At 38.3% G+C, this 27,790-nt stretch overlaps 2 protein-coding genes across 10 annotated transcripts in view; one reads left to right on the top strand and one right to left on the bottom strand.

Annotated features, from left to right (window-relative positions):
• The window catches only part of SCYL2 (SCY1 like pseudokinase 2), a 67,229-nt gene extending 64,242 nt beyond the window's left edge, over nucleotides 1-2,987 (bottom strand). For 2 of the 4 annotated variants that reach the window (XM_001915815.6, XM_070253999.1), the window contains exon 1: nucleotides 2,729-2,987. The gene's annotated coding sequence lies outside the window, so the exon portion shown is untranslated. Of the gene's footprint in view, nucleotides 1-2,624 lie in introns of all 4 variants that reach the window. The other 2 variants (XM_070254000.1, XM_070253998.1) reach the window with 2 other exon arrangements.
• On the top strand, nucleotides 2,629-26,385 carry DEPDC4 (DEP domain containing 4). Of its 6 annotated transcripts, none has more exons than XM_023631392.2 (10): nucleotides 2,629-3,208; nucleotides 3,790-3,885; nucleotides 5,174-5,585; nucleotides 6,151-6,296; nucleotides 10,188-10,374; nucleotides 12,615-12,841; nucleotides 13,476-13,618; nucleotides 13,708-13,833; nucleotides 15,599-15,677; nucleotides 21,407-22,875. In XM_023631392.2, the coding sequence occupies exons 1-10, from the start codon at nucleotides 3,085-3,087 to the stop codon at nucleotides 21,580-21,582; spliced, it is 1,716 nt and encodes a 571-aa protein (XP_023487160.1). In that variant the 5' UTR covers nucleotides 2,629-3,084; the 3' UTR covers nucleotides 21,583-22,875. The 6 variants fall into 6 exon arrangements, with proteins under 6 accessions (XP_023487160.1, XP_023487162.1, XP_023487161.1 ...); XM_023631394.2 differs by lacking the exon at nucleotides 21,407-22,875 and adding an exon at nucleotides 26,309-26,385 and having other exon boundaries at nucleotides 2,978-3,208; XM_023631393.2 differs by lacking the exon at nucleotides 21,407-22,875 and adding an exon at nucleotides 21,029-21,249 and having other exon boundaries at nucleotides 2,978-3,208.
• The last annotated feature ends 1,405 nt before the right edge of the window (nucleotides 26,386-27,790 follow it).

Genomic DNA, 27,790 nt, shown 5'->3' with positions numbered 1-27,790 from the left:
AGGGGAAAAGGAATAACTGGGTAGAAAATTAGAATAAACGACCACTAAAGTCACTTCCTTAGGTCTACAGTTCTTCCTTGATTTAAGAACATATGAAATCTGAAATATAGTCCAGTACAATGTATGAAAACAAACTAATAAAGCACTGACATGTTGTCTAAAACAATGGTTTTCTAACTCCAAGGCAACAGTTTTCAAACTCTGGTGAACATCTAAATACATCTAATAACATCTAAATGACTAGATAACTTGTTAAACCTTGTAGATGCCTATGTACTACCTCAAATCTTTGGAATTACAATCTTAGAAAAGTGCAGTCAGGGCGTTTGCATTTTGAGCAGCTCCCCAGGTGATTCTGATGCACAGTGTGAGATTAAGTGTTATATGATTAAATACAAAGTGTTCAGTGGCAAGGAAACATGGGTTCAATGCCAGTTCTAATACTAGCACTGTGACCACCAAGTGGCCTCTCTATCACTATTTGTAATCTTTAAAAAGGGGGAAACGCCATCCATACCTCAAGTGATTGTTGTGAGGATTAAAAATGATGATGCACATTTACACTTAGTACAATTCCTGGCACAGTTAGTAAGCATTCAATGGATTCATTCATTTATCAAACATTTATTAAGCACTTACACAGTATCAGGAGATGAGGAACATCTCATTAATTTCTTAAGTATTAATAAATATGGCAATTCTACAATGGTGTCATGAGAACATATCATTAGGAGAATGCATCCTAATCAGGAAAGTCTTGCCTGAAGTGAGCTGAACAAAGGCATTAACTTGATAAAAAGGAAAGGAAGTACATTTCCAGGCAGAGGAAGCATCATAACCAAAAGCTACGTACCTGAAGCACAACAGAAAGAACAGGTGACTAGAGGAGAAAGAAATGCCAGAAAGCACTGTGGAGATGAATGGAAAGGCAATTGGGGGTGGGGGGTCCAAAACAGGCTGTTAAGGATTTTACTTTCTCTTAAAAACAATGAAAGCCACCGAAAGGTTTTAAACATGGAGACAATGTAATTAGATCTGCATTTTGAAAAAGTCACTCAGTCTGGTGTGGAAAACTACAAAGGAGGCCACAGTAAATGCACACAGACCACAAATAGGAGGCTCATAATACTTCAGATGAGAGATGATAAGAGATGGTGGCTGGAACTAGAGTCCTAGCGGTGAAGATGAAGGAGAGACTCAAGAGATATTCAAGAGGCAAAATCAACAGAATTTCATGAGGCTGACAGGCATGAGAGAGAAGTTGTCAAACTTCTACTCCTATAGAAAGGGATGGATGATGAAGATAGTTACTTGAGTTAAATATAACAAGAGGACATATTTTTCTTGGCGGGTAAATCATCAACTTCAAACATGCGGGTACGAGTAGTTATTCCCAATTACAAGGTTGATTCATAGAGAAACATTCCATTGCATGGAAGTACAATGCGCCTGAATTTATTTTTTGAGTGTTTATGGATCTTTAGAGACAAAAGGTTTCTGCCTGTGTGTAAAGTGGATCTGAAGAGAATGAAGGTCTTTCCCTTCCTTTAGCTTCCTTTCCTTTACACAATCTCCCAAAAGAATCTTTTATGACTACAGCTTAATATTGTCTCAAGAAGTTTATTTATACAATTATCTAATAAGTCATTTTTAAACATTTTAAAAATTAATATTAGAATACAACAGGAAGCCAAACCAAAAAAAAAAGCCTGCAAAGTCCAAAAGGAAGCTTCAAGCACCAGACTTTCAAGCCATTACCAGAACATCACCAGGTTTTACAGTGACAAGCCAGTTTGGAGCATTTTAGTTAAATTATATTAATTTTCCAGGAAAGGCATGCGAATGTAACTTAGAAAACTTCTTATTCATAGAATCCAATTTGTAAAAAAAAAGTCATCATACAGATAATCCCTGAATTTGATATACAAAAAAACTAGTCTGCAACTTAAAATTGTAAGTCACCACTGACATAGAGCTTCTAAGTCGCTTTGAGTCTGGAGTCTCATGAAGACTGTTATAAGGGTTGACTGGACAATATTGGTCTTACTAATTATTGATCATCAGTATGTATTCAGTCGGATCCCAAGAAGTTTTTGCAAGCTTTATCGGTCTAAACCTTCCTCCATCCTTTCTCTCCCGCTTAGAAAAACAAGAGTGCAGGAGCCACCAAGGGGGGTTTTCGTCTGAACAAAACAGATGCCCCACCCACCTCATACACAATAACCTTCCGTTCCAGAACTACAGCTACTGTCAGAAAAGGACGCCGGACAGTAGGGCCCTGGTTGGTAACTAGGTTATCAGAGGTGGACCTCAGAACAGAGGGGAGCTGTCTCACCTAGTCCCGGAGAAGTGTCCAATTTCCCAAAAGAGACCCAAGATCTCCACCACGGAAACCCGAGCTGCCGAGCCAGAGAGGGAGGCTCTCCCTCCGGCACACGGCTCCGGCCCCGGCTCTCCCGCCACTTCAAGGCCTCTTCAGGGGACTCGGGCCTCTCGGATCCGCTCCCCGGAGCTCCCCGCTCCCCCAGCCCGCCTTCGCGCGGGCGCCCACCGCCCCGCCAGCCCGGTCCGCAAGCCCGTCACCAGGCAACAGTCGCCAACCCCGGGGGCCTTGGGAGGCCTACCCCTGACGTGGGTCCTTCCCCGTTCCCTCCCCGCTGGCCTTGGGAGCTCAGGCGGGAGCCCGGCGGGGAGGCAGGTCGCTCGGTGGCCATGGGCGGTCACTCACCTCTTCCTCTCTTCTCCCGGGAGGGGCGGTACGGGGGCTCGTCTCCCCCGCCCCCCCAAACGCCTCCTGGCTGCTCCGGCTCAGCCTCGGCGCCTGGCCGCTGCCGCCGGCTTACTCCATCGCCTCCTCCACCCGCCCGGCCTCAAAGACTGGAGCCAGAGGAGGGAAGAGGGAGGGGAGGGGAGGGACTGGGGAGGAAGAGTACGGGAGAAGGAAGACCAAAAGACCAGCCGGCCAGGGCATGACGTCACTTCCGGCTGACTCGGAAGGGGCGGGGCCGGGGCTTCCCTGGCCTCCGCCTCCCGAGTCAGGTGAGGGAGGGGTTACGAGCCTGGGCGGAGCCTGCGTGCGAGCTTATGGCGGTTCTTTTGACTCCGCGGTTCCGTATCCTTGGCAGCCAGAGCGAGCTTCCTGGCCCAGGGCGGAGCGGGCAGAGTTTCGTGAGCCCTAGAAGTGGCTTGTGCCGGAAAAGGAGGACAGGTAGCCCTATAGATCCTACCCAAATGGGTACTGAAGGGGAGGGCAGCTGTGGGGAGCGGAGGTTTTGGACTTTGCTCCTCAGGCTTCTAGGGTCTGTCCCTTTGCTGGCCCCGCCCCTTTCCCGGCCCACCTGCCCTCTCCGGTCCCGGACTCCGAACCGCGACTCTGCCTTTTCGGGAGCTACTCTTCGTGGGGAGTCCGGGAAAGCAATGCTTCTCGAACCTTAATATGCACACGAATCATTTGGGGACTTTGTTAAAATGCAGTTTGGATTCAGGAGTAGGGTCTGATACCCTGCCTTTCTAATAAATTCCCCGATGACTCCAGTGCTGCTGGTCAGCAGGCTACACTTCGAACAATGGGTTAAAGTACCAGATGGCAGCTTCCTTGAGCACGGGGACTCTTTCTTTAACCTAACCTACCTGTTTAAAGAAGGTTAGAGGCAGATGGTATACGGAAAATAGCCTTGTTTCCACCGCCCATAGACCCCAGCCTTCTCCACTCCACCCCTTCACTCCCTGTCCCTACCTACCCATCACCCCCCTCTTCCAACGCCCCCATTTCCACTCCTCGCCCTCCAGCCTCCACTCCTGTCTCGAGGCACTGTCCACCATGTCTCGGTCTAACATTTCATGGAAGGACAGGCGGACAGCTTCTGTTACAAAAGGAATTTGAAGGTGATGGGCTTTTATTTCTGTCATTTTGTCATAAACATCAGATTATTATGTACAGTTGGGCATACTGTTTCCACTTATTCATAGTCAAAAAAGGAGAGAGCTTAAATTCTTGGATTCTAAAAAAAAAATAATCTAGAAACAACATTCTAGATGTTTCAACTTGTTCTCTTATTCTTAAATTTTTTTAATTAAAAATTTACTGAGGTGGAGGGGAATGAGTAGTGATTGCTAACTGGATGGTTTCTTTTTGAAACGATGAAATGGTCTGGAATTAGTGATAGTGCTCAACTTTGTGAATGTACTAAAAACCCATAGAATTGTACACTTTAAAAGGGTGAATTTTGTGGTATGTAAATTATGTCTCAATAAAAACATTAGTCTCCAATTAATTTAAAAATATTATAAAAATTAAGAAATATATAGAATAAAAAACGAACATCCTCTTTCATTGCAATCCTATTTCCAACAGGTTAATAGTTTGAAGTTTATCCTTCCAGACTTTTCTTTCTTTTTATTTACATATATTTGTGTGTAGGTTGGGAATTCATTTTTACATAACTGAGATGGTATTATACAAATTGTTCTGCCCAATTTCTTGGGTTTTGTTTTTGTTTTGTTTTGTTTCTCCTACTTAATGAGATCCTTCCATGCTATAAACCTCGTTCTTCCTAATGGCTGCTTAATATTGCATAGTAAGTCTGTGCCGTAGTTTATTTAACTATTCTCCAGGTGATGGACATTTTTATTGTTTGCACGTTTTCCTTATTCCTCACAAACTCTTCTTTTTTAAACAAGAACACACTGGCAGATAAATTGATTAGTTTTATTCAGCTCCTTGCCCTGGATCTCTTTCATGAAGGGCTTGCCATTGGTCAAAAAGGCAAAAAGAAGGAAAAAGCAAAGATCCTGGTGAAGCCAGAGCTCTGTAATGATCAAGATTCCAATGTGTGTGTGTGTATTCCTTTTAAATGTGCCCTGAAATAATATTCTTCAAGATTAAGTATAGCTAGCAGTTAATCATGTAATGTTAAGAGTATATAAATTCACATAATAATATATTTCATATCAGTAAAGCAAGTTCCTAGGTTTACTCTGTTTTTATTGGCAGACAAACATGGTGCAATCTTAGTAGATATATTATGGTTTATATAAGTGGGAGGAGGAGAAACTTAAAGACTTTGGCAGCAGATATGCCATAAGAAAGCATAAGGTTGTCAAAACTGAAAAACTTACATATTTGTGTGTAATCTAAATTCATTAGAAACATATTTTTAATTTTCTTTTTCAGGATGCTCTGGTCCTTTTCAAGCTACTCACCTATGGGATGGTATTATTCACTCCCTTCAAACTCAAGTGGAAATAAAAAGGAGGAGGCATCATTTACGAACATACAAAGACTGTTTTACTGGTTCTGATGCTGTCGATGTAGTATTAAGTCATCTTATGCAAAATATGTGCCTAAGTAGTAATGACATCTCTCGTCTTAAAGGAGTTCGTCTTTGCCGAGTTCTAATGAACCATAAAGTATTTGAACCCGTAGGAATGAGGCTATTCAAAAATGAAAAGGAATTGGAATTTGAAGATTCAAACAATAGTCTCTACAGGTTTCTAGACAATAAATCATCTTACGTTTCTTGCAAAAGAAAAAAGGATTCTGAGAATGGGTTAACGGATGAAATGAAAGCAAAGGAATCTTTAAGGTTAGTGTTAACCAAGATACTGTAATATATTGTGTTTAGACTCTGGCAGAACGGTCGTCGTTCAGCTAAACTTGAATGTTATGCATTCAGTTTTTTTCAGAAGTCAGTAAGAGAAATAGCCATGTAAAAATTAATTAATTTCTGCATTTACTCTAAAACTGTTGTGGAGGACATTATCACATAAATTTTTTAGAATTTATACCAGGAAAAACTGTGTCTCCTTTGATGAATTGTATGCTTCCTAATTTTGAACAATGACTTAGCCAAAGTTTAAAAAAACCAAGCTTATCTGGAAACTCAGAGCAAGAATTTTCTACTTCATCATAGTAACCATGTTAATCTGAGAATTCATATTTTTTCTCTTTACTTACTGTCCTAATTTGTCCTCTTCTGGTGATAATCTATTATCTAATAAACTTATTATTTGTGTCTTTTATTGTAAGTTGCCTGAAATCCTTTTGGAAATAGGGAATGTGTAAATAAGTTTTAATAAATAAATTAAAATGTATATTTGAAATTTTGGTCTTGTATATAACAGGAAAATCCACATATTATTTCTTAACAGACAAGAAGATGAAATTATTTCAAATCCTCTAGCACAAGAGATTGGTGAGGACAGACTTGAGGAACTTATTCATACAATGAATGGGAATCTGGTTTTACCTCCAAATACCATGGTTGATAAACCTGTTCTGCCCATTTCAAAAGAAGGTAATTTCAGTTTTCATTATTTTTTTTCAGAACTTTGTAAGGAAGAACTGACTTTTTTTTAAATAGACTTTATTTTTTAGAACAGTTTTAGGTTCACGGAAAAATTGAGTATAAAGTTCAGAGAGTTCCCATATACCCCCTGGCCCAACACTTACACAGCCTCCCTCACTGTCAACATCCTGTACCAGAGTGGTACATTTGTTACAATCCCTGAATCTATTTTGATACATCATTATTACCCAAAGCCCAAGTTTACATTAATGTTCACTCTTGGTGGTATATATTATATGGGTTTTAACAAATGTATCCACCATTTGACACATGTATCCACCATTATAGTTTCATACAGAATAGCTTCACAGCCCTAAAAATCCTCTATGCTTCCATGATTCATCCTTCCCTTCCCCTAACCCCTGGCAACCACTGATCTTTTTACTGTCTCCATGAACTGACTTTTCAGATATGATAAAAATAGTGTTTGGTGTATTGACTCTCTACTCCTCTTCCCTGTAAGAGTTTCCTTCTACAAAGTGATTGCATCAGACAAAACAGGTGAGGCAGCATAGATCCAATAACATTTAGTTTGTTTTTTTACAATGACCATGATCAGATTAACTGGAGGTGTTATAGTCTATACTACCAGAAAAAACATGCGAACTCAGTACCAGTGCTTATTATTTATAATCCAAGACCATCTTCTTATGAGCATAGATCCTTTGTCCTTCGTATAAACACCTCCCAAACATCTCCCTGCCCTTTGCCTTTCAAAACAAACTAGCTAGGCTACCTGTGGTTCTACTCCTTTTTACTATTTATTTCATCTGCTTGTGGTTTTCTCTTGATAATGCCACTAATTATAATGCCACTAACGGTGGAAAGAAGAACTCCATACTGAGGGCAATTAGGAGGGATGCATACACAATTAATGGTTACACTGTACTGCATTTGGTCAAACCATGACAGAAGTAAGACAAGCATGATTTGCACACTGGAGGAGCAAGATTATCAACAGTAATTAGGAGAAGCGTAATAAGGGAAATACAAGATGCCCAAAGAAAGGGTGTAGAATGAGAAGAGAAGAGGAGCTAGAAGAGAACTCTGAGGAAGACTAATATTTGGAAGACAGGCAGAAGAAGAAGAGCCAACAAAAGTACAGTTTTTATCTATTACAAATGAAAAATCAACTTGTCCCATCATTTTCCCTTGAGGATATGGGGTACCTCTAGAAATTTCTAAATAAAGATGGATGTAATTTATCAGTGATGATACTAATAAAAATAATTTCCACTCATTGGGTCTTTCTCTGTGCTAAGCAATTTGTTGTGCATTTTATATTATCTATAATCTAACAATAAGCCTATAAAGTGACAGGTAAAACTCCCATTTTACAGTTGGGGAAACTGAGAAGGATAAATAAATAAATTGTCACAGTAGAAAAGGAAAGCTGGCACTCTTATATACTTCTTTAAACATTTTTATTTTTATCTTTGTTATACATGTACATGAGCCAGCCCTCGTGGTCTAGTGGTTAAGATTCGACACTCTCTGCCACCTGAATTCGTTTCCTGGTGAGGGAACCACATTACTGTCTGTCGGTGCTCATACTGTGGTGGCTGCATGTTGCTTTGATGCTGACAGCTGTGTGACCAGTATTTCAAATTCCAGCAGTGTCATCCATGGTGGGCAGGTTTCAGTAGAGCTTCCAGACTAAGACAGACTAGGAAGGCCACCCACTTCTGAAAGAATTGGCCATGAAAACCCTATGAATAGCAGTGGAGCATGTCTGATATAGCACTGAAAGGTGAGAGGATGGCACCAAAAGACCCAGGAGGGTTCCACCCTGCTGTACACAGGGTCACTGGGAGTCAGAATCAACTCAACAGCACTAATGACAAATTTTGTAGAAAGTTCCTCATTTTGGGTTTGTCTTTGCTCAAATATCACCTTCCCAAAATAGTTCCCACACCTTATTTAAAAATGCAGCACTATCCCACAGCACTACTTCTCTCCTTTTCTGCTTAATTTCTCTGCATGGAACTTACAACTGATACACTACATATTTCACTTTTTGTTTGTTTGTTTATTGTCTGCTTGCCTCCACCCACTAGAATATAAGCTCCATTAGGGCAAGGATTTTTGCCTGTTTTGGTTACCACTATATCCCTGGCACCTACAACAGTGCCTAGCACAAAATAGATCTCAATAAATATTTGCTGAATAAATGAATGTTCTGTCTTGATGCTCTTGCAAAATAATCTTTTTTCCACTTTTGGACTTATTCATAATATATCTATTTATACTTCTTGGTGACTTGATAAAATTTGGCTTCACTCATTTCTTATGTGACTATCCTTGCCTCCTTAGGGTGTGGCTGCTGAAGATCCACTATTTTTTATGTATCTTTTTCTAGCACGTGGTTCAGTGCCATGCCCAAAGGTTGGCTTTGACAAATGTGTACTGATTGATTAGAGGCTATTTATGATCTCAGGTCTTTACTAAAAGACTGTTAATTCAATTTCTTTTTGGCCAATAACTCAGAAGTAGCAAATTCAGATGCCTTTAGGAGCCAGCAAGATCAGAGAGCCAGTGAGTACTTAATTATCAAATATGTACGAAGAATATATACCATTGTTTTGCTTGACTTGCATGACTCTCTCAGGCTGTTTTTCCTTTTCCCACTTAACACAAAGATATCAGTACGGGGAAATTGATTTTTACTGTAGCAAAATCAACATGACAGTACCACGAAAATGGTAACTGACACTCAGCTTCACTGCTGGGGATGCAGTGGGGAGAGGAGGGGTTTGTGGTGAATTGGAAATAATATGCCAATACAAAAGGGATGGCCACTAATTCACATCGGCTGACTTTGGTCAGGCATTAATTCAAGCCCAGTGTTATGTGATCTTATGGTTTTGTTTTTGTTTTTGGAAGATTAGCCCTGAGCTAACTACTGGCAATCCTCCTCTTTTTGCTGAGGAACACTGGCCCTGAGCTAACATCCATGCCCATCTTCCTCTATACATGTGATGCCTACCACAGCATGGCTTTTGCCAAGCGGTGCTATGTCCACACCCAGGATCCGAACCTGCGAACCCCAGGCCGCCAAGAAGAAGAACGTGCGAACTTAATCTGCTGCGCCACGAGGCTGGCCCCAAGACCTTATGATTTTTTTAAACAGAGGCTTGAAACCCAGAATTTTACATGAAATCTCCCATTTTTATATGTTAGTTTGATTCAAAATACTTTATAACCAAACAAGTCATGGCTATGGTCCAAATTTAATGCATAGGCTACTGGCTTGGGAGCTCTGCAAGAGATTTACTAGCACTGTTGCTATTATAATTTTGTTTCATTTAAAGGACAAACAAAACATTAATTATGATCTGATGATTAGGATAATGAAAAACTTAATTAACTCTTAACAGGAATGACCAGATACCCAAGTTAAGATTACCCTAATTCTGTATTTTAATTTAAAAACAATAAACTACAATTATCATGCTGCTTTGAATAAAATTGTAAATAATCAGTAATCTCAGATGTACAAAATAATTTATAAGCATCAAAAAAATCACGACCGGTAGCTTTTTATATTTGGAATTAACTTATTGTTGGCCTTAAAAGCTAGATAATATCACTTTATAATCAACATAACCAGAAAATAAAATCGATATGGCTCATAACCCTCATGTTTATGTAAAGGTCAATCTTGAAAGAAAAATTGTAATTTAGCAAATTTAAATTATCCTAGCATTAATTTAACCCATTATATTATATTAAGGTAGCTTTTCTTTTGTATTATTTACAAACTAAAAAATTTTATAATATTGGCTGAATGTATGTATGTTATTTATCAATCTGAAAGGTAACATTATTTTTCTTTCTAAGCTGTGGAAGAAGTTTGGAAACAACAAACATTGTTACATATTCTTCAATTGATTCACCTTCCATTCTTGGAAAATATTTTGGAGCCTCCAGTTAAAACACAAAATCATCAATTAAGTAAAGAGGAAGATCTCATTATCTCAAACACTTGTCTAGACAGAGAGATTATTCCAAGCTTATGTCTAACTGAGTAAGTGACCATTTTTATTATCAAATAATTTATAACTAAAAAATTCTTTCCAGTATTTTGTCCTTGGTATTTTAAGATATGAGAACATATCCACATGTATAAGCTGACATCATCTCTGTTTTGTAAATTAATCACTGTGAATTCTCATTTGATCTGCTGTAGAAAGTCACTGGTTATGACCAGCAAGATCATCATTGGAAATCAGAATGATTTCATTCATATGAATTCACTCATGATTTGTCAATCATCCTTTCCCTTCACCAGCCCTGAGTGTTTTCCAAAGTTTTCTTATTTCTGTTTTATAACCCTAAAATAACATAACCATCACAGTTTCTACCAGTTTATTTATCCTTGCCCTTAAAGAATCTACAGTCTAGTAGGGGAGACATTCATGAAATAAAACATTATAGTCCAGTGAGATAAGGCCTATCATAAAATATTTGTAGAGAAGATGTTCAGGGAACCCAGTAACCTGGGTGAGGCTCTGTTCTCTTTCACTCCCAACTCCAGGATATTTGTAACTCCTGAATAAACCGGCTGCTAGGAACTGTAGGTATAAGACCTTGAGTACTGTTGGGATTCCAGCAGCAAGAAGTGATATCATGCTTTCTCCTCCATGGGCCAAATAACAAAAGAACATCAGACTCCAGGCTGAGGACCGGAAACCTTCAGATCCTGAGAAGAGGTTGGCGATCAGAGACCTGTGGACCCACTTAGATAGTCAGCCGTAGTCTTGTTTGTATGTACCTGGCAGGCTTCCCTAATTCACAATAGGCCAAGAAAGACCCAAACAAATGGCTGAGTCTTCCCCAACGTCCGAGTCAGGAAGAGTATAGAGACGCCAGCAAAGAAACGGAATTTCTTTAGGTGCCTCTGCAGGAAACTGACAGTAGCCAGTTGGTCTTTATAAGCTTCCAGGTAGAAAGGGTAAGTTACATGCAAGAGAAAAGCAATCCAACTGTCATTAATCTTTTCATCTGCAACACTAGGATCTAGAAGATAATGAGTCACACGTGTTAGGCAAGATGCACCACCTGTCGGGGGGAAAAAGAGAAGGAAGGAAAGAGGGAAAAGGGAAGAAGGAAAGATATTTGAGGATTATCAAGAATTCATAGAGTATATCACTCAGAAAACCCATCTTATGAAAATATTTGAGAAAAGATTTTAATCAGACTACAAAGAAATAACCAGAACTCCAAGATGGAAATAGATGAAGAGGAAAGAAAACATTGGTAGGCAATGTGCTCTCTTACTGTTTTCTCTTTCTGATTTTGTACCCACATGTGCGCTTGCACGCATACACACACACACACACACACACACAAACATATTAATTCCAAGTTGATATGGTAAGGCTGTGTGGGAATGTTTAAGTGCTAAATAAGAAGTCAAAACAGAAGGGACCTAGTATTAAGGGAAATTTTAATAAATACTAACCTGACTGCAAAACCTGGGGATTGGCAAGGTGGCAGATGAAGAGAAGGGAATTAAAGGCCTTCCAAAGGCATCACTGAAGGGAGGGAGGAGTAAAAGGGTCCTAAATTTATTTTCTTACTGGGGTAGAGAGATAAGAAAGGGAAAACAGTGTGTGGTGGGATAGACAGTGCATCTTGATTGGGGAAATATTTGGTATCTTATTTTCAAATAATAATAGAACTATAGGAACCTAATGATTGGACTGGGGAAAGGTGGGGGGGAGCACAATGGAATGGAACAGTACAGAAGAACTCCCCTGAACAAAATCTAACAAAACTAGCAATAAATAATGAAAAGGTGGTCAAAAATTTTTATTTCTTGAAAATAAAAATACAAAAGGTGTGGTGGTAATTGGTGAGGAAAAAAGCTATCCCCTCTCATTTACTCCCTCAGTCATCCAGCAAAAATTATTGAAATGATTCTCTAAAAAATAGTTTCTTCGCCCCATGGCCGAGTAGTTAGTTTCGCGTGCTCCGCTGCGGCAGCCCAGGGTTTCGCCAGTTCGAGTCCTGGGCGCAGACATGGCACTGCTCATCAGGTCATGCTGGGCCGGCATCCCACATGCCACTGCTAGAAGGACCCACAACTAAAAAAAAAATACACAACTATATACCAGGGGGCTTTGGGAGAAAAAAGAAAAAAAAAGTTTCTTTATATTTGGTTAAATAAAAGCTAGATTTTATTATATTTTGTCAAACAGCGCTTTAGATAGTCAACTGGAAATGTTAACTATTCATTTATTGTATTTTGTTTTTTACCTCCAGGGTTGATAACTGGCTTAATGCAGCAATTGAATGCTTGGAATATTTCCCTGACCAGCTAATAGTTACAGTTAGTCAGCAGTTAGTGCAAAACAGAAATGAAGAGACAAGATTGAATATACAGAAGAAGATACTCTTTGATGTGATAGTAAAATATTATAATCAAGAGAGAAATTGCCTGTTAACTGATGAGTATTTTGATATTCATTCAGGAATTATTGAACTTTTAGGTAAGAAAAAATGTTTAAACTTTAGTTTTTTACATAATAAAGCATTTTTAAAGATACAGGTTGTAGAAAATTTTACATATTATATGAGTGTTACATTTTAATATTTTTCTTCTATGGTGTCAAAGTACTTCATGGAGTCTTTTTTCACTTCACTATTGTTGCCTGCCCTGTAAAATACTATCAAGCATCCCCAGTGTAGTACTGGACATTAGCTCGAAGGTAATTATATCACAAGGACATCCTAAGAAACATATTTTGATATAGTACAGGACTATAGAACTGAGTTATCTGGAAATATTAATTTCTGATGTATTAATTTGGTGACCTTTAGCAAAATAAAAATTGAGTGATATAATATGTCACATTGTTAGCTATGTAGGTGGCCATATAATTTAATGTTAAAAACAAAATACTGTTTGATAATGCTGGATGTAACTACACAGGTGTTTGATATATTATATAGAATTATATAGAAATTTCCTGTGTATTTGAAATATTTCATAATAAAAACTTTTAAGTGTAAAAAGAAATTCACAAACCAAATATAGCATCATAGCATTTTAATTGACTACTAAGTACTATAATCTCCATTTTTTTGTCCCATGCTTTGTCTTCTTTATAACCCATGTAACAGAAAATGAGAAAGAAACAGAAGCACTTGAAGCAACACAACTATATCTAAGATTGTTGTTGCCCAACATTAGAGAAGAATTACGACGGCTTCTTGCTTTTATGGCTATTGCATCAGAAGCTAATGCCTACAAGTTACAAAAACAGGTGAAAAAATTGCAATAACAGTTTTACAATTTTATGCTGTTTTTTCTTTTAAAAACCATTCAAGCTAATATTAATCTTTCTGTTTACAGTATGATAACAAAACGGTAGTCCTGAAAACTCTTGCCAAAGCCGTTTTGCCAGCCAAATCATTTTTAAAAGTACAGGCAGAACAACTAGTCTGTTTTCTACTGGAGAATCACTCTGAGCTCTTCAAGGTATCTCTGTCATTTTGCCTGGGCATATTATTACTAACCTATTTGTGTCAAGCAAAAAGGTAAATCATTTACTTAATAATTAATTTACTGAGTACCTATAATGTGCAAAGTTTGAAGGAATGCTGTCTCCCAATATCCACTAAAGAGAAGGAAGCAGACTTAAAACAACGTCAATATTTTCAAGTATATTGATTAATTCCTTCAGCCCATTTCTGGTGCATTACTATGTGCCAGGTACTGTTCTGGGTGCTTGGGATACATCAGCAAACAAAACTACCAAAAAACCCCACGAAGATCCAGGTCCTTGAGGAGCTTATATCTAAATGAGGGACGACAGACAAAAAAAATTCACACAATAAATCATCAAGACATATAGTTTGATATAAGGCAATAAATGCAATAGGGAAAAGAAAAAGAGTAGGTTAAGGGGATCTGTGGGGGCTAGGGTAAAGGTGAGCAGAAGCCTATAGTATTAAGCAGGGTGGCCAAAGTTGGGCTCACTAAGTGAGATTTGAGCAAAGACTGGAGGGAGGAGAGAAAGTCAATGAAATGGCTGTGAGGGTTGGGGTAGTGGTTTTATGCAGAGAGAATGGTTTCTAGATCAGAGACTCTAGGGGTGATGCATGCCTGGGTGCTGACGAACAGCAAGGAAGTGATGAGCAGAGGAGGGAGTAGTATGAGATGGAGTCAGAGAGGTAGGGGCCCTTATAGGCCATTGGAGAGACTTTGCCTTTCGTGGCATAAAACGGGGACTCATTGGAGGGTTTGAGCAGCCCATTGGCCTGATTTTACTGACGTTTATAAAGATAACTCTGGCTGTTGTGTTGAGAATAGATTGTAGAGGGGCAAGGATAGAAGCAGGAACACCTTTTAGGAGGCTGTTGTAATAATCTGGGCAAGAGATATGGTGACTTCAAACAGAGGGGTAGCAACAACAGGGTTAGTAAGACGTGGTCAGATTCTTGATATATTTTGAAACATTCTAGAAAAAGATTGTTTTTTAGCCTGACTACTATATTTTAGTATATTTTCCTATGAGAATATAAGTTCCATGAGTTCAGAAACTTGATCTGCTTATTCATCACCCAGAACTGTGCCTGGAACACAGCAATTTCCCACTAAATTTTTATTGAATGACAGAATGAACTAATGGGAACAGCTTCATGGCTGGAAATTAGCAGGACAATAGAAGCTAACAGAAAGGTAGCCTGGGGTCCAGGATGAAGGAGCTATGTGGACATGAGGTCCAGCCTTGGTAGGTCTAGGGAGTGCCCTCTGTAACAATATTAGCTGAGGGATTATTTCCCCCAAATACATATTGTAATCTGGGATTACCTTTGTGTAACCAAAACTGGAAAAGGAGTATTTATCTATTTTAAGAGAATAATGTTGTAATGTATTTTAGAGCTACTATTCACTATATGGACCATGTGATTACAATGTAAGATTATTTAGACCAGTGCTATTATGGAAGTACAAATAATTTATATTATTATTGAAGAACATTATACTAATGATTGGTTAACCTCATTTCAGAGATAGTACATACATGAACGTACAAAATAGAATTTTAAGAATTCTAAAAAAATTTCAAGTATTCATACCCATAATAATTCAGAGGCCTTCTGCTACCTGTCCCTTCTCCCCATCTGCAATCCTCTTCCACTACTCATTGGTCAAAAATATTGAGGGTTCTTTTTCTATGTTAGATTCCTGGCCCCCCAAAAATAATATTAAATATTTGAAAATACCTGTTTTTTTGTAGACACCCGTTACTTTATTGGCTCTGGTTAGTAAGAAACTTAAGAAGCTTCTACATGGAGAAGATCCAGATGCCATATCAGGTATTGATTCAAACTTGTTGTTTCTTTATCATTAAGTGTATGTTATAGCCAAGTAAGTTGGAAAGGAGCCAAGGGTGGGTAGGTAATAAACTTATAATGTGATAAAAGGTGGCTATATTAAGGTTATTTTTTAATATCTCCAGAGTAAGTTCTTCTCTAGTTCTTTTTGGAAGCCCTTTGTTTGATTACCTTTCTTCTAAAAAGGTGAAAACTTTCTCATTGCTGCTCCCAAGTCTCACCTGCCATTTTGCTTTTTACCCACCCACCTGCTTCCTTGCTCCTGTGTAATCTGTTGTCTCTTTTTCTGATTCTCACAAATTCTCTTGTTTCTTATTCTCTCCCCTGCCCTCTTCTTTTCTAGGAAATGACCAAGTTTTATAGAGGAGGTCCTGACCCTCTCAGTTTGATAGACTCCGTAATTCCTTTCATTCAGTGTCTTGTGGCAATTGACCTGATTCCTTAACTTAGAATTTCTTTAAACTGTAAAATATTATTTAATACAAATTTCCTAAGATTGTCATGTGAGAGACAAAAAAGCATAATAGATATAACTGTGGGTGCCAGGGCCAAATTGCCCAGGCAAGTCATTTAACCTCTTTGTGCTTCCTCATCTACAAAATGGGAATAATAATAGCATCTACCTCACAGGGTAGTTGTTAAATATTTAATATTTATGTTAATAATATATTACTATAAATTATAAATATAAATATCTAAATTGTATTATTATTTAAATATCAAATACTATTATTGTTTAATATTAGTTGACACTAATATTGAGCCCTACAATGTGACAGACACTGCTGAGCACTAACATGGATTGTGAAATTATTTATTATACAGAATAATCTACTATGTAGGCATTATTATCATCATCCCATTTTATAGGTAAGATAACTGAAGCTTAGAGAGGTTAAGTAGTTGGCCAACTAGAAAAGTAGGTAACATTTTTTTCATTAAAAAAAAAAGTTTCGACCCAGCCCTGATGGCCTAGTGGTTAAAGTTCGGGGCTCTCACTGCTTCTGCTGCCCAGGTTCGTTTCCTGGTTGCAGAACCACACTACCTGTCTGTCAGTTGCCATGCTGTGATGGCAGCTCACATAGAAGACCTAGAAGGATTTACAACTAGGATATACAACTATGCACTGGGGCTTTGGGAAGGAAAAAAAAAGAAGATTGGCAACAGATGTTAGCTCAGGGCAAATCTTTCCTTGCAAAAAAAAAGGTGGGGGGGGCAGCTGGCTGGCACAGCAGCTAAGTTCACATTGCACTTCGGTGGCCTGGGGTTCACCAGTTTGGATCCCGGATGTGGACCTACACACCGCTTGTCAAGCCATGCTGTGACAGGCATCCCACATAAAATAGAGGAAGATGGGCACGGAGGTTGGCTCAGGGCCAGTCTTCCTCAGTAAAAAGAGGATTGGCGGCAGATGTTAGCTCAGGGCTAATCTTCCTCAAATAAAAATAAAAGTTTCTAGGGCATTACTAACTTTTAGAAAAACATTCATAGAGTAGGGCATAAACTTATTTACCTGAATTACTTGGAATTTCTCAGCTAATAGATGCCTTTTTCCCTCATTCCATTCTTTGAACACAGGACAAATGGCAACAGGTATGTTGCCACATGCATCCTGTCTGTTTGATACAGTTAAACAGTGATACTGATGAAGTATTCTGAAGCTAACATCTGGATTCTTTTTGGATTAATTTGATCTCATCTGACTAATTTCAAAACAAACTTCATTTGGCTGCCATTACTACATTAGCTTTTCACATTCAATTTTCTGTTACTTTTGGTTTTTGAGGAAAATGGAGGGATTGTAGGCATTTTAATATTTATTTGCATTCACCATTCATTCAACAATATGCCTTAAAGGGAAATAATGATTATAAGTGTTTTGCACTGTGCCCTGTGCTACAAGCACTTGGCAAGTGGAGAGTTATGTGATATTTTCCCTAAATATCTTAACTATTTTGTCTCTTTTTGAAGTTTCTCTTATTCAGTAAAATTATCAGATCATACCAGTACACAACTTAATTGAATTTTTAACTCTGTGTTTTGTGTTGTATGGTCTTTTCCCCATACTTGATTACTTGAAATTCATGAGTATTGATTTAAAATACTTCTGATATCAAATATTTATCCATCTATCCAATTATTCACTATTTTTTTAATATCTTCTATGAACCAGACTTTGTATAAGCAGTAAAAAATATGAAGATGTATCAGATAATGCCTCAGCTTGCAATCAGCTCTATCCCAGTGTTCAAAGTGACTGGCACATAGTAGACATTCAGTAGATATTTGTTGAATAAAGTAATTCAGTGAAAGAGCTGATGTATGAAAGAGACAACCATTATAAATCATAATAAAATATAATAGGGATATATTCAAACCAGAGGAGGTCAGGGAAGAGGAAGAGGAGGAGGACTACCTGACCTAGTTTGAGGGGATTAGGTTAGGCTTGTGGAGGAGATAATGCCTGGTCGGAGTCTTAAAGAATCCGTAGATGTTAACCCAAAAGAGTAGAGAAGGGAAGGATATTTTGGACAGAAGGAACATTGTGAGCAAAAGTAGGTAAGTGCTAGAAACTGCAATCAAGGGGTGGCAGGAATTAAAACTAGAGAAATAGATAGATGTTTGGTCATGAAGCACCTCATTTAGCAATCAAGGAATTCAATAGGCAGTTAGAGAGGCATTGAAAATTATTTTTAAGAAAGTGATATGGATAGTTTTACATTTTAAATAGAGCGTGCTTAGCAGCACTATGGAGAATGGGTTGGCCAGGGGAACTGGAGGCAAGGTTCCTAGGTAGGAGACCACTGATGTAGGCCTGTACTATGGCAGAGGCCAGAAGGATGGAGAGGAAGGGACAGGTTTGAGAAATATTTAGGAGGTAAAATTGGCAACACTTGATTGTACCTGGGGGTCAGGGAGAAGGGTGATTCAAAGATGACTGTCAAGTTCCTGGGTGGGGTGACTGCCACCAATTCAGATAGAAAAACAGAGGAGGGGGAACATGTTTAGGGAGATGATTGAATCTGTTTTGGCCTTTTGGTTTAAGATACATGTGGGACATCTGGGTCCAGATTTTCAGCAGGGCAGCTGAATGTTCAATTTTTTTTTTTTTAAGATTTTATTTTTTTCCTTTTTCTCCCCAAAGCCCCCCGGTACATAGTTGTATATTCTTCGTTGTGGGTCCTTCTAGTTGTGGCATGTGGGACGCCACCTCAGCATGGCTTGATGAGCAGTGCCATGTCCGTGCCCAGGACTCGAACCAACGAAAACACTGGGCCACCTGTAGCGGAGCACGCAAACTTAACCACTCGGCCACGGGGCCAGCCCCTGGATGTTCAATTTTGAAGCTCAGGGGAGAGATCTGAGGTAGAACTAAATATCTGGGAGCATGTGGAAATTAAGGTCATTTAGAGTATGCTGAGTAAAATAAAAGGTCAAAGAGAAAACATTAAGGGACACTAATAGTCAAGGGGTGAGTAAAGAGGAACGTATGAATGAGACAGAGAAGAAATGTTAGGAGGGGAATGAGGTGAAGTCATGACCATAAAGCCAAGGAAATCTAACATTTTAAGAAAGAGGATTCCATGTGGCAGAATATCAGGACTGCCACTGACTATCTGGAGCCAATTAGTGAGAGCTGATTTAGTAGCTTGAGAGGCAAAAGCCAGGTTGCAGTGGGATGAAAAGGAATAAATGGGTAAAGAAATTAAGAGTGGATATATAATAAGAAGGGGAAGAGAGAAACTGGGCAATAACTGGGGCAATGCTAAGTCAAGCCAGAGATTTGAGCATACGGACCTGCTGAGAGGAGGGTAACAGAAGAAACAGGATATTGAAGGAAAAAAAGAGATGAGTGATGGAGCCAGGCCCTGGAGGAGGCAGGAGAAAATGCATTCAATGGCACAAGACCAAGGGTTTGCCTGAAACAAGAGGAGAGATAATGGAATAAAGGTGACAGTGTGCGGGTGTAAATAAAAGTGTAGGTCCAAGGTAGAAAGCTGAGGGAGATCATTAAGTGATGAATCCATTTTCCTTGATAAAGTAGAAGGAGGAGACCATATTGTCTGAGGAGCTGTAGGAGGACCATTGAATGGATGACATGAGAAGAAGGGAATAGTTTGAAACAGATGGTTAGGGGAATGGGAAAAGCACTTGAGAAAGGAAAAGTAAATAGATTGATGAGTAATGCCAAGCACCCAGATGAGGCAGATTATAAACTTTAGTGGTACCAATTTGGACAGTATGATTTTTCTCAGCAGCACTTATGTACTTGAGTGTTAGAGTGGAAAAGGTGGATTCAAGCACTGATTGAGAGCAGGGATTTTGCTTTGTCAGGCATTACAGAAAGATAGGAGTGCAAGATAAGTGAGGATGCACATGAGTGAGAAAGTGATTCAAATGTTCAGGTATTTGTCTGACTCATGATGGGAAAGAAGAGATGATGAACAAAGAAAAGTGGCACAGCAGGGTTTGATGTTCTGAGATTGATGATGAGTTGTGACAGAACTGAAGGCAGTATAGCATACATAGTGGTAAAGAGCATCTTAAGATTCATAGCAGATTCTGAAGAGATTTGGGTGCAGGAGTTTAAGTTTTCAGAGGCGGTGTAATTCCAGGGTATCACCATAGGTGTGTTTAAGCGAAGGCCGTTATAGTGAAGATAGGCAAAAACCCTGATATTAATGGGCTTTAGGCTTTCAAAGGTTATCTGATTAAGAACTGCTTTGGTGTGTGTGGAGGTTATGGTGTCTTAATCTGTAGATCAGCAGAGAGGCTTCGTTTACTGTACATGCTAAGACAGCTCTCAGGGAAGTGAAAAATCACTGCTCATGTTCATGAAATTCTTTGTTCATGTTTTGAACATGCCTCTTATGGGGTTCAGGACACACGACCCCAAAATATGGTACTTGGCATATTGAATATTTTAAGCTGAAGGAGTTTGAGAAAATGACAGAAGCAGGAAGGTCACTCTGAGCTCCTTCCCCAATTGCCCTTCTCCCCTGAAAGAGGCCATAAAACCCTCTTGTGAGAGGTACCCTCCCTGTACCTGGAGGAAAGGAACATCCTTATCTCCGAAGACAAAGGGACACCAAGAAGAATCCAAACAAACAGGGCTTGCTAAGTTTCCCCCAATTTATTTCAATTATCTCATACTCCTTAACCTATCATATTCCTCATTCCACGACTCTCCACTCTTCATCAAACCTAGCATAAAACATAGGTCTGTTTCTTTGAGTCTTCATTTCCTTATGAAGGCTCCCATGTCACATAAAACTTATATTAAATAAATTTGTATGCTTTTCTGTTAATCTGTCTTAATCCGTCTTTGTCAGTTTACTTTTCAGACACAGCCAGGGACCCTAGGAGGGTCAAGGAAAACTTTTTCTCCCCTATATCTCCTATTAGCCATGTGACTTAAACTCCTTGTGTATTCCTCTTGAAACTGGGATAATAGCTCCTTGCTTCTACTTCATACAATTATTTTGGAGATCAAATAAAAATATCTATGTAAAATAAGATAGTGTATGTTTGGCTAAAGTATAGAACCCTTATAAAAAACAGTATTAATGTGAAGCAAAGAAAATGTGAGCATAAGTGATATTATCTACCATATTTGGGGGAAAAAATAAGTCCAGCATAAGGCTAGTTCAGGTAAGTACATTTTAGTTTTTTTTTTTAACTTGCTTTTCCATTGTACTTTTTTTTTTAAGGCTTCACATTTTGCCAACACTTGACATACAAGGAGTTTGAAAAACGAAAGGAGAGGACGATTCAAAATCTTCACCAGTTGGCTCTTGAGATTAATAGTAACCCCAGCATCTCTTTGAAACAAAAAAAGAAATTAATCAAAGAATTTCAAAAACACCATCCAGAAGCTTTGCATTAACATTTCTGGGGCAAGAAACTATAATCTGTAAATATAAACAACTCTCTGGTGGTTTTCTCAAACTGCCATACTTACATTTCAGAGACGGAACAGTCTCCAAGCATTCTAAGTATAATCATGTTTAAAAGATATTAAGGAAGGTGGTCAAAAGGTACAAACTTCCAGTTATAAATAAGTCCTGGGGATGTAATGTACAGCATGGTGCCTATAGTTAATAATACCGTTGTATATTTGAAAGTTGATGAGAGTAGATCTTAAAAAATTTCAACAAAGTTTTTAACTTTAAAAGTGAATACAAATTAATTAAGTTCATGTATGCTGATTCACTTAATTATTATGCTGCTAAAATCACTTATTAAATGTGCTGCTATTATTAGGGATTGGGTACAGTTAACTTCCTTAGAATTTTTTTTTCCACAGAAAAGGACCATTCATACATAAGTTCTCCGAAGAAAGCATGCACTTTCCTTAGTATATATTATTTTTAAGCTACTCCCTTAGGGTACTGTAACTTAAATGCTGTGAATCATCGAAATAGGATAAGGCTTATAAAGTAGATTTTAAAAGCCACAAATTTAAAATTCATAAATATCTAAAACCATGATTTTGCCTTCTCGCTCATTCTTCTTTAGTCTATATAGTATTTTAGGGTTTTCTTCTTTCCTTCATCCCTCCCTCTTTTTTTTTTTTTAAGTTGGTTAGTTTACTTTATGGCATCATTCTCTCAATGTGACATATGTTGAGGATTCAATCCCTGTTGAAAGTTACACAGAGATGCATCTTTTTATAGTCTTAATTTATGCATTGATCACAGGGAAACAGACGCATATATCAAAAGTACTTGAAAAAATATACATTGAACTGTCATCAGTTTTATCTTTTTGTGTACCAAAACTATCAGTTGTGTTGAATTTGAAAGCTTAGAGTCAAAGTTCTCAACTGAGTCTGTAAAAAGGTTCCAGAGGGCCGAAGTTCAATGTACTTTCTGAAATGCTGTGCAATTTTTTGTGTACATGTGCATATGGCATTTTTCTAGGAAAAGGATCTGTAGCTTTCACCAGATTCTCAAAGGGGATTATGACCCAAGCACATTAAGAATCACTGAGTTAAAAAGTCAACATTGTTGATTCTGTCTTTAGAGACTATACTATATATATATATTTATATATTTTCCAAATTTTGCTTTGACTTTATAGATAAACTGTAAGTCTAAATGTCCACCTTATGTATTAAATAGGACATTAGCTAGATGAATTATGAGTTCCTGCTCAAAACAAAAAACAAAAAAAAAAATTCTGTGACATTAGAAGATATAACTGCCCTAATCTGTGTATGATTATTTTGAGTTAGGAAGGAAATTGATATACCTCCAGTAGAAGACCTGAGAGGGTGGTTCTAGAGGAACCAGGAAAATACTGGAAACATGCAGGCAAACCCTATTTATTGAAGTGGGTGTGGGGGAGACTCTCCTTATTTGTAAAGTTTCCATTTTAATATTCTGTGTGAATCAGGTGGGAAATTGCTCCCTATTACCATGAATGGCTGGCACTTTGAGAAATGCATTAAGGATGTTACCATGTCCTTGGCTCTGCTGCTCAGAAGATTCTATATAACCTTAAGCAAGTATCTTCCCTCTGAGTCTCAGTTTTGGTTGTTTTTAAATCTCTAGAATAACAATATACATGCATAGGTTTGTATTTATAAAACTGGACCAGAAATATCAAAGGTACAAGGAAGAGTGTGTGGTATGGTAGGTAACAAGAGTCTGCGCTCTGAGTCAGAGCCCTGGATTTACTACTCGACCCATTTGGGTTCAGAAGAGAAAATGTTAGCAAGTGAACGCCCTAGATCAAGGTAAAACCTGATTTAGAAACAGTCGAATTATTAGAAGTTAAGTTGTTCAGCAGTGCTGGAAATGGTTAATTATTATTTAAATTGAATTACATTTCTTGCAACATTCCCTAATGGAGCCTATTTTGATCAACATATATACTGCCATTCAATTAAATTTGTTTACAAAGAAAATGTGACTTCTATTGAATGGTTTTTGAAGGTTCTGAGGCATTAATTCCTAAAGAGAAATGCCTAAGCCAGCAGTGCCACTCCACCTAGTGACAGCTCCATAAATTACAGTTATTAGGCTTAAAAAGAATTCCCAAGGGTATTGTCATTCAATTTTAGGCTAAACCTCTTTGAGGGACTTATGTGCAAAGTATTTTTTCTCTGTACAAATAAAATCCAGCTCTACTCACTGAAAAGCTTACCTCCTATTAGAATATTAAGTAAATTTCCTTAAGAATTAACAGCCTGATTCATAATGCTTAAGACTGCTTAAACTTCTTAGATTATTCACACTCAGGTACTATCCAGGTAAATAAAAGATTTTCTAACTCAAAGAAATAAATGTTGAGACAAAACTTTTCTCTCATGTAATTTATATACACAGAGAATGTTCAAGACTGAAAGCCATTCTTGAGACATTTTTTCTGGAAATCTTTCCTCCCTGTACTCTACAAGTGGATCTGGAAGTGCTTTTATTCTGCAATTGCTTGTGTGATAGAAAGATTTTTGAATATAATAACCAAAAGGTTGTTGTTGCAGCTCCAGATTTGTCACTAAACAACTCTGTGACCGGTGATTGCTTAATTGATTCATTCACACATGTAATAATTCAACATTTGATCTGTGCCAACACAGATCTACTTCTGACCGCTGCCAGCCATATCATGCAGAACCACCTATAAACAAGATTTGAATTTTTTTTCTTTGGGAACCTCCACGAGGTCACAGATTGGGTTGAGGAAAAGGTAAACAGTGCAGTAAGAGTAAATGCTCTTGAGTGTGAGCTCATGCAGTTAGCTTGTCCAACTTGAGTTCAGTCTTGTATATATACTTCTTCCACTTGACGATGGCATGCTGCTGTGCATGCCTAACCTGCAATGGGGAAGGGAAATGATTCCAGGGAGCAGAACTGAGAGCAGCATGTCTGGTTGTTCAATTCACGTAAAGATATGGCTAAAGGTGATGGCTATTGGTTTGCATAAAGGATCAGAGACTTGAAAACTACAAGAAGCCTGGGGACTAGGAGCTTTAGGAAAGACGTGGATGGACATGTCAGAACAGGCCCAAGTGTGAGGATATCTGTGTCCTGTGTGAAAGCTCATCAAAAGGCCTCTTCCGTAGGGAAGGCTCTTCTTATCAGGTGGACAGCATAGCCTACACTGTGGATATTGGTCAGCCTCTTTCCCCAGCCATCCCACTTCTTGCTCAGTGGTGCTACATTCTAGGAAAATTCCCTCAGCTTCTTTCTCTTTTTCAGTCTTTAGTAGTGTCCGTTATGCTATTCAACCCATCAATTAAGCATAAGTAATTATATTTTTAATTTCTAAGATCTTTGTTATAGCAACTTGTTCTTGTTGCAATAGATGAAATTGCCTCATCAGTCTTAGAGAATATTATAAAGTTTCTTTTGTTTAATTTATTCCCTTAGGGGTTCATTCTTGTTTGTTGGCTTTGGTGCCTCTTTGATGGTATCAAGTATCCCTCAAATGTTTAATGCTTGGTTGTTTGTTGTTTTTTTCATTTATGAATTCCTGTTTACCTGTCGGTGAATCTAGGTTCTAATTTTGGTGCCTTTCCATGGCAAGAGGAAGGTGAGCTAAGTTCCCTAGAGCTACGCCCTGTCAGAAGTCTTTCTAATGAGGTCTGAGCTCTCTTCTTTAGCTAGAGATCAGTGCCACAATCAGCTGTTCCCTTAAATTTTGTTTTTACTCTGATATTCTTAGTGGATATGACATTATTTCAGGATCTGTTCTGTTTCTTTCTCCACCCTTAACACTGCAGTTCTTATCACTGAGCCTCAATTCCAAGAAAGGGAGTGGGGCTCAGCTGTTTCCAATTCGTTCATTTAATGATTTCCTACTCTCTGAATGTGTCCTGAATTAAAATATCTTTGGAATTGTTCTTATGTCTTTAGTAGTTTTCTCCTGCGCTGATCTGGGACATGGGTTTTCTTGTTCTTGTTTCTCTAACAATCTAATCCCATTTGATTCTAGAAATTCCTCTACATTAGTTCATCAGTGCTACCCTTTTTGCTTCCCAGAGTCACTTAATGATTTACTCTTCTATCAAAATATAACATGAACTATTTCATGCATACAACATAGATTCTAAGATAATGAAAATCCATGTGGTCACCACCCAGCTTGAGAAATACTATATCACAAATAACACTGAAGTGTTCCCTGTGCATCCCTCCTTGATCTCATTTACCTCCCTCCCTTCTCCACTGGGAATGTTTAAAGGGATTTGGGACAGGTACAAAAGCAGGTGAACATGATCAGTTTGCTACGTCAAGCCAACCACCACTGAATTAAGAAATTCAAAACCAAGAGAGATCGGGGCAGGACAGGTGGCCAGCAGTTAAGTTTGCACGTTCTGCTTTGGCAGCCAGGGGTTCGCTGGTTCAGATCCCAGGTGTGGACCTACACACCACTTGTCAAGCCATGCTGTAGCAGGCATCCCACATATAAAGTAGAGGAAGATGGGCATGGATGTTAGCTCAGGGCCAGTCTTCCCCAGTAAAAAGGAGGATTGGCCGCAGATGTTAGCTAAGGACTAATCTTCCTCAAAAAACAAAACAAAAACCAAGAGAGAACAGTCCTTGAGAGGACTGTTCTATCTTGATTACTCATTGATGTAAATCTTATTCCTCTTTTGTCTTAAGGTATATATTATGCATGACCAACGCTGGAACATGTTGCTTCCACACATGCAATTTTCAATAAAAATTATAAACTCTAATGTGGCTAAGTTCTCTTTCTACTTCTAGTGAATCTCAAATTAGGATCATCAATGTTTTTCTAAAATAATAGATATCTTTAATGCATCACCTCAGACAATGTTATTATTTAGAGCTAATGTTAAATGTTCTCTTTTAAGTCAATTTACTGTATAATATTAAAACATCTCTAGCAATAAAGTTTAAAAATTAGGTGTTAAAGTTTCAAAATTAAGTTTCCAAATTGGAAGTCTCCATTACAGGAGACTTCAGGCTAGGGCAGGTTTTGAGAATACAGCTTTGACAAATGCCCCAGCTCCTCACAGGAAAAGCCCCCTGGTTGGTGGTGATAGTATTCTGCCTGTCCAAGATGAACTTATGACAAGTCATGGAAAGCCCTCTAAATGAGGACTTAGCTTTTCCAACCACATCACCTTGAAATTCTAGCACTGTCACACTGTATGGCTGCAAAAACCTATTTTATACCACCAGCGTCTTTTTGCTACACTGCCCATGGATTATTTGCTAGTAACTGGATATCACACACACAATTTGCATCTCTGTAATGATAACCAGCTTAGGTCTAGGAAGGACTGACCAGGCCCTAACCCAATATAATCCAAATGTAACTGTAGTGGACAGCTCTTTCACCCTGCCCACCATCTGTCTCTTCAGCTTAATTTTCCTTTGGAAAACTACCTTCTTTCACTCTAGGCTACCCTAGTAGGACTGTCAGTCCCTGAAGCCAGGGGGTAGGTGTATGATCCTAACTAAGGTAAAGAGACTGGTAGGAATTTGATTCATGAGTACAATGACATAAGATAGAAAATATGGAAACTGAGATATTTTGATGGCAGGGCTCTATAAGGATCATCCCTCGGTATCTATAACTTACGTTCCTAAGGTTATCCTGGTTTTTATCCTTCCTAAGGCTACTGGTCCAGCTTTTTCTTAGATTTTATGAGCTGTCCTCTGTCCTGATAAATTTTGGTTGGCTTAGGATAGCCAAATGAGTTTCTATTGTTTGCAATCAAAGAAACTCATCTGATCCATTCATTAATGTCAGTGTCAGCTGTTTCCTTAAACTGGACAGCTGTAGTCTTTAACCTTAATAAGCTTACCGTGGATAATAAAAGCATTTTTAAACTAAATACTAACATTTGTTTTAAGAGTTTTTGACCAACCTCAACTTCAAATCTCTTTTCATCCTAAAAAATGGTACAGTATTTTTATGAGTGAAATAAGATATTTCTGCCAAACAATAGTGACCAAAAACACTTTAGTAAATTGGCTTTAGTCTCCACTCTTTCAAACTTACTCTAAGTAAAAATTAAACATTAAAGAACACATAAGATTAGACTTCCCAACCTTAGTATATATAAATAATAATGACAATTTTAAAATAAAATACTTAGTTCTAAAAGAGAG

Source organism: Equus caballus, chromosome 28 (genome assembly GCF_041296265.1).
Source record: "Equus caballus isolate H_3958 breed thoroughbred chromosome 28, TB-T2T, whole genome shotgun sequence".
NCBI classification, from domain to species: domain Eukaryota; kingdom Metazoa; phylum Chordata; class Mammalia; order Perissodactyla; family Equidae; genus Equus; species Equus caballus.
Note: the sequence above shows the minus strand (reverse complement) of the source record. Positions and strands in the feature narration are given on the sequence as shown.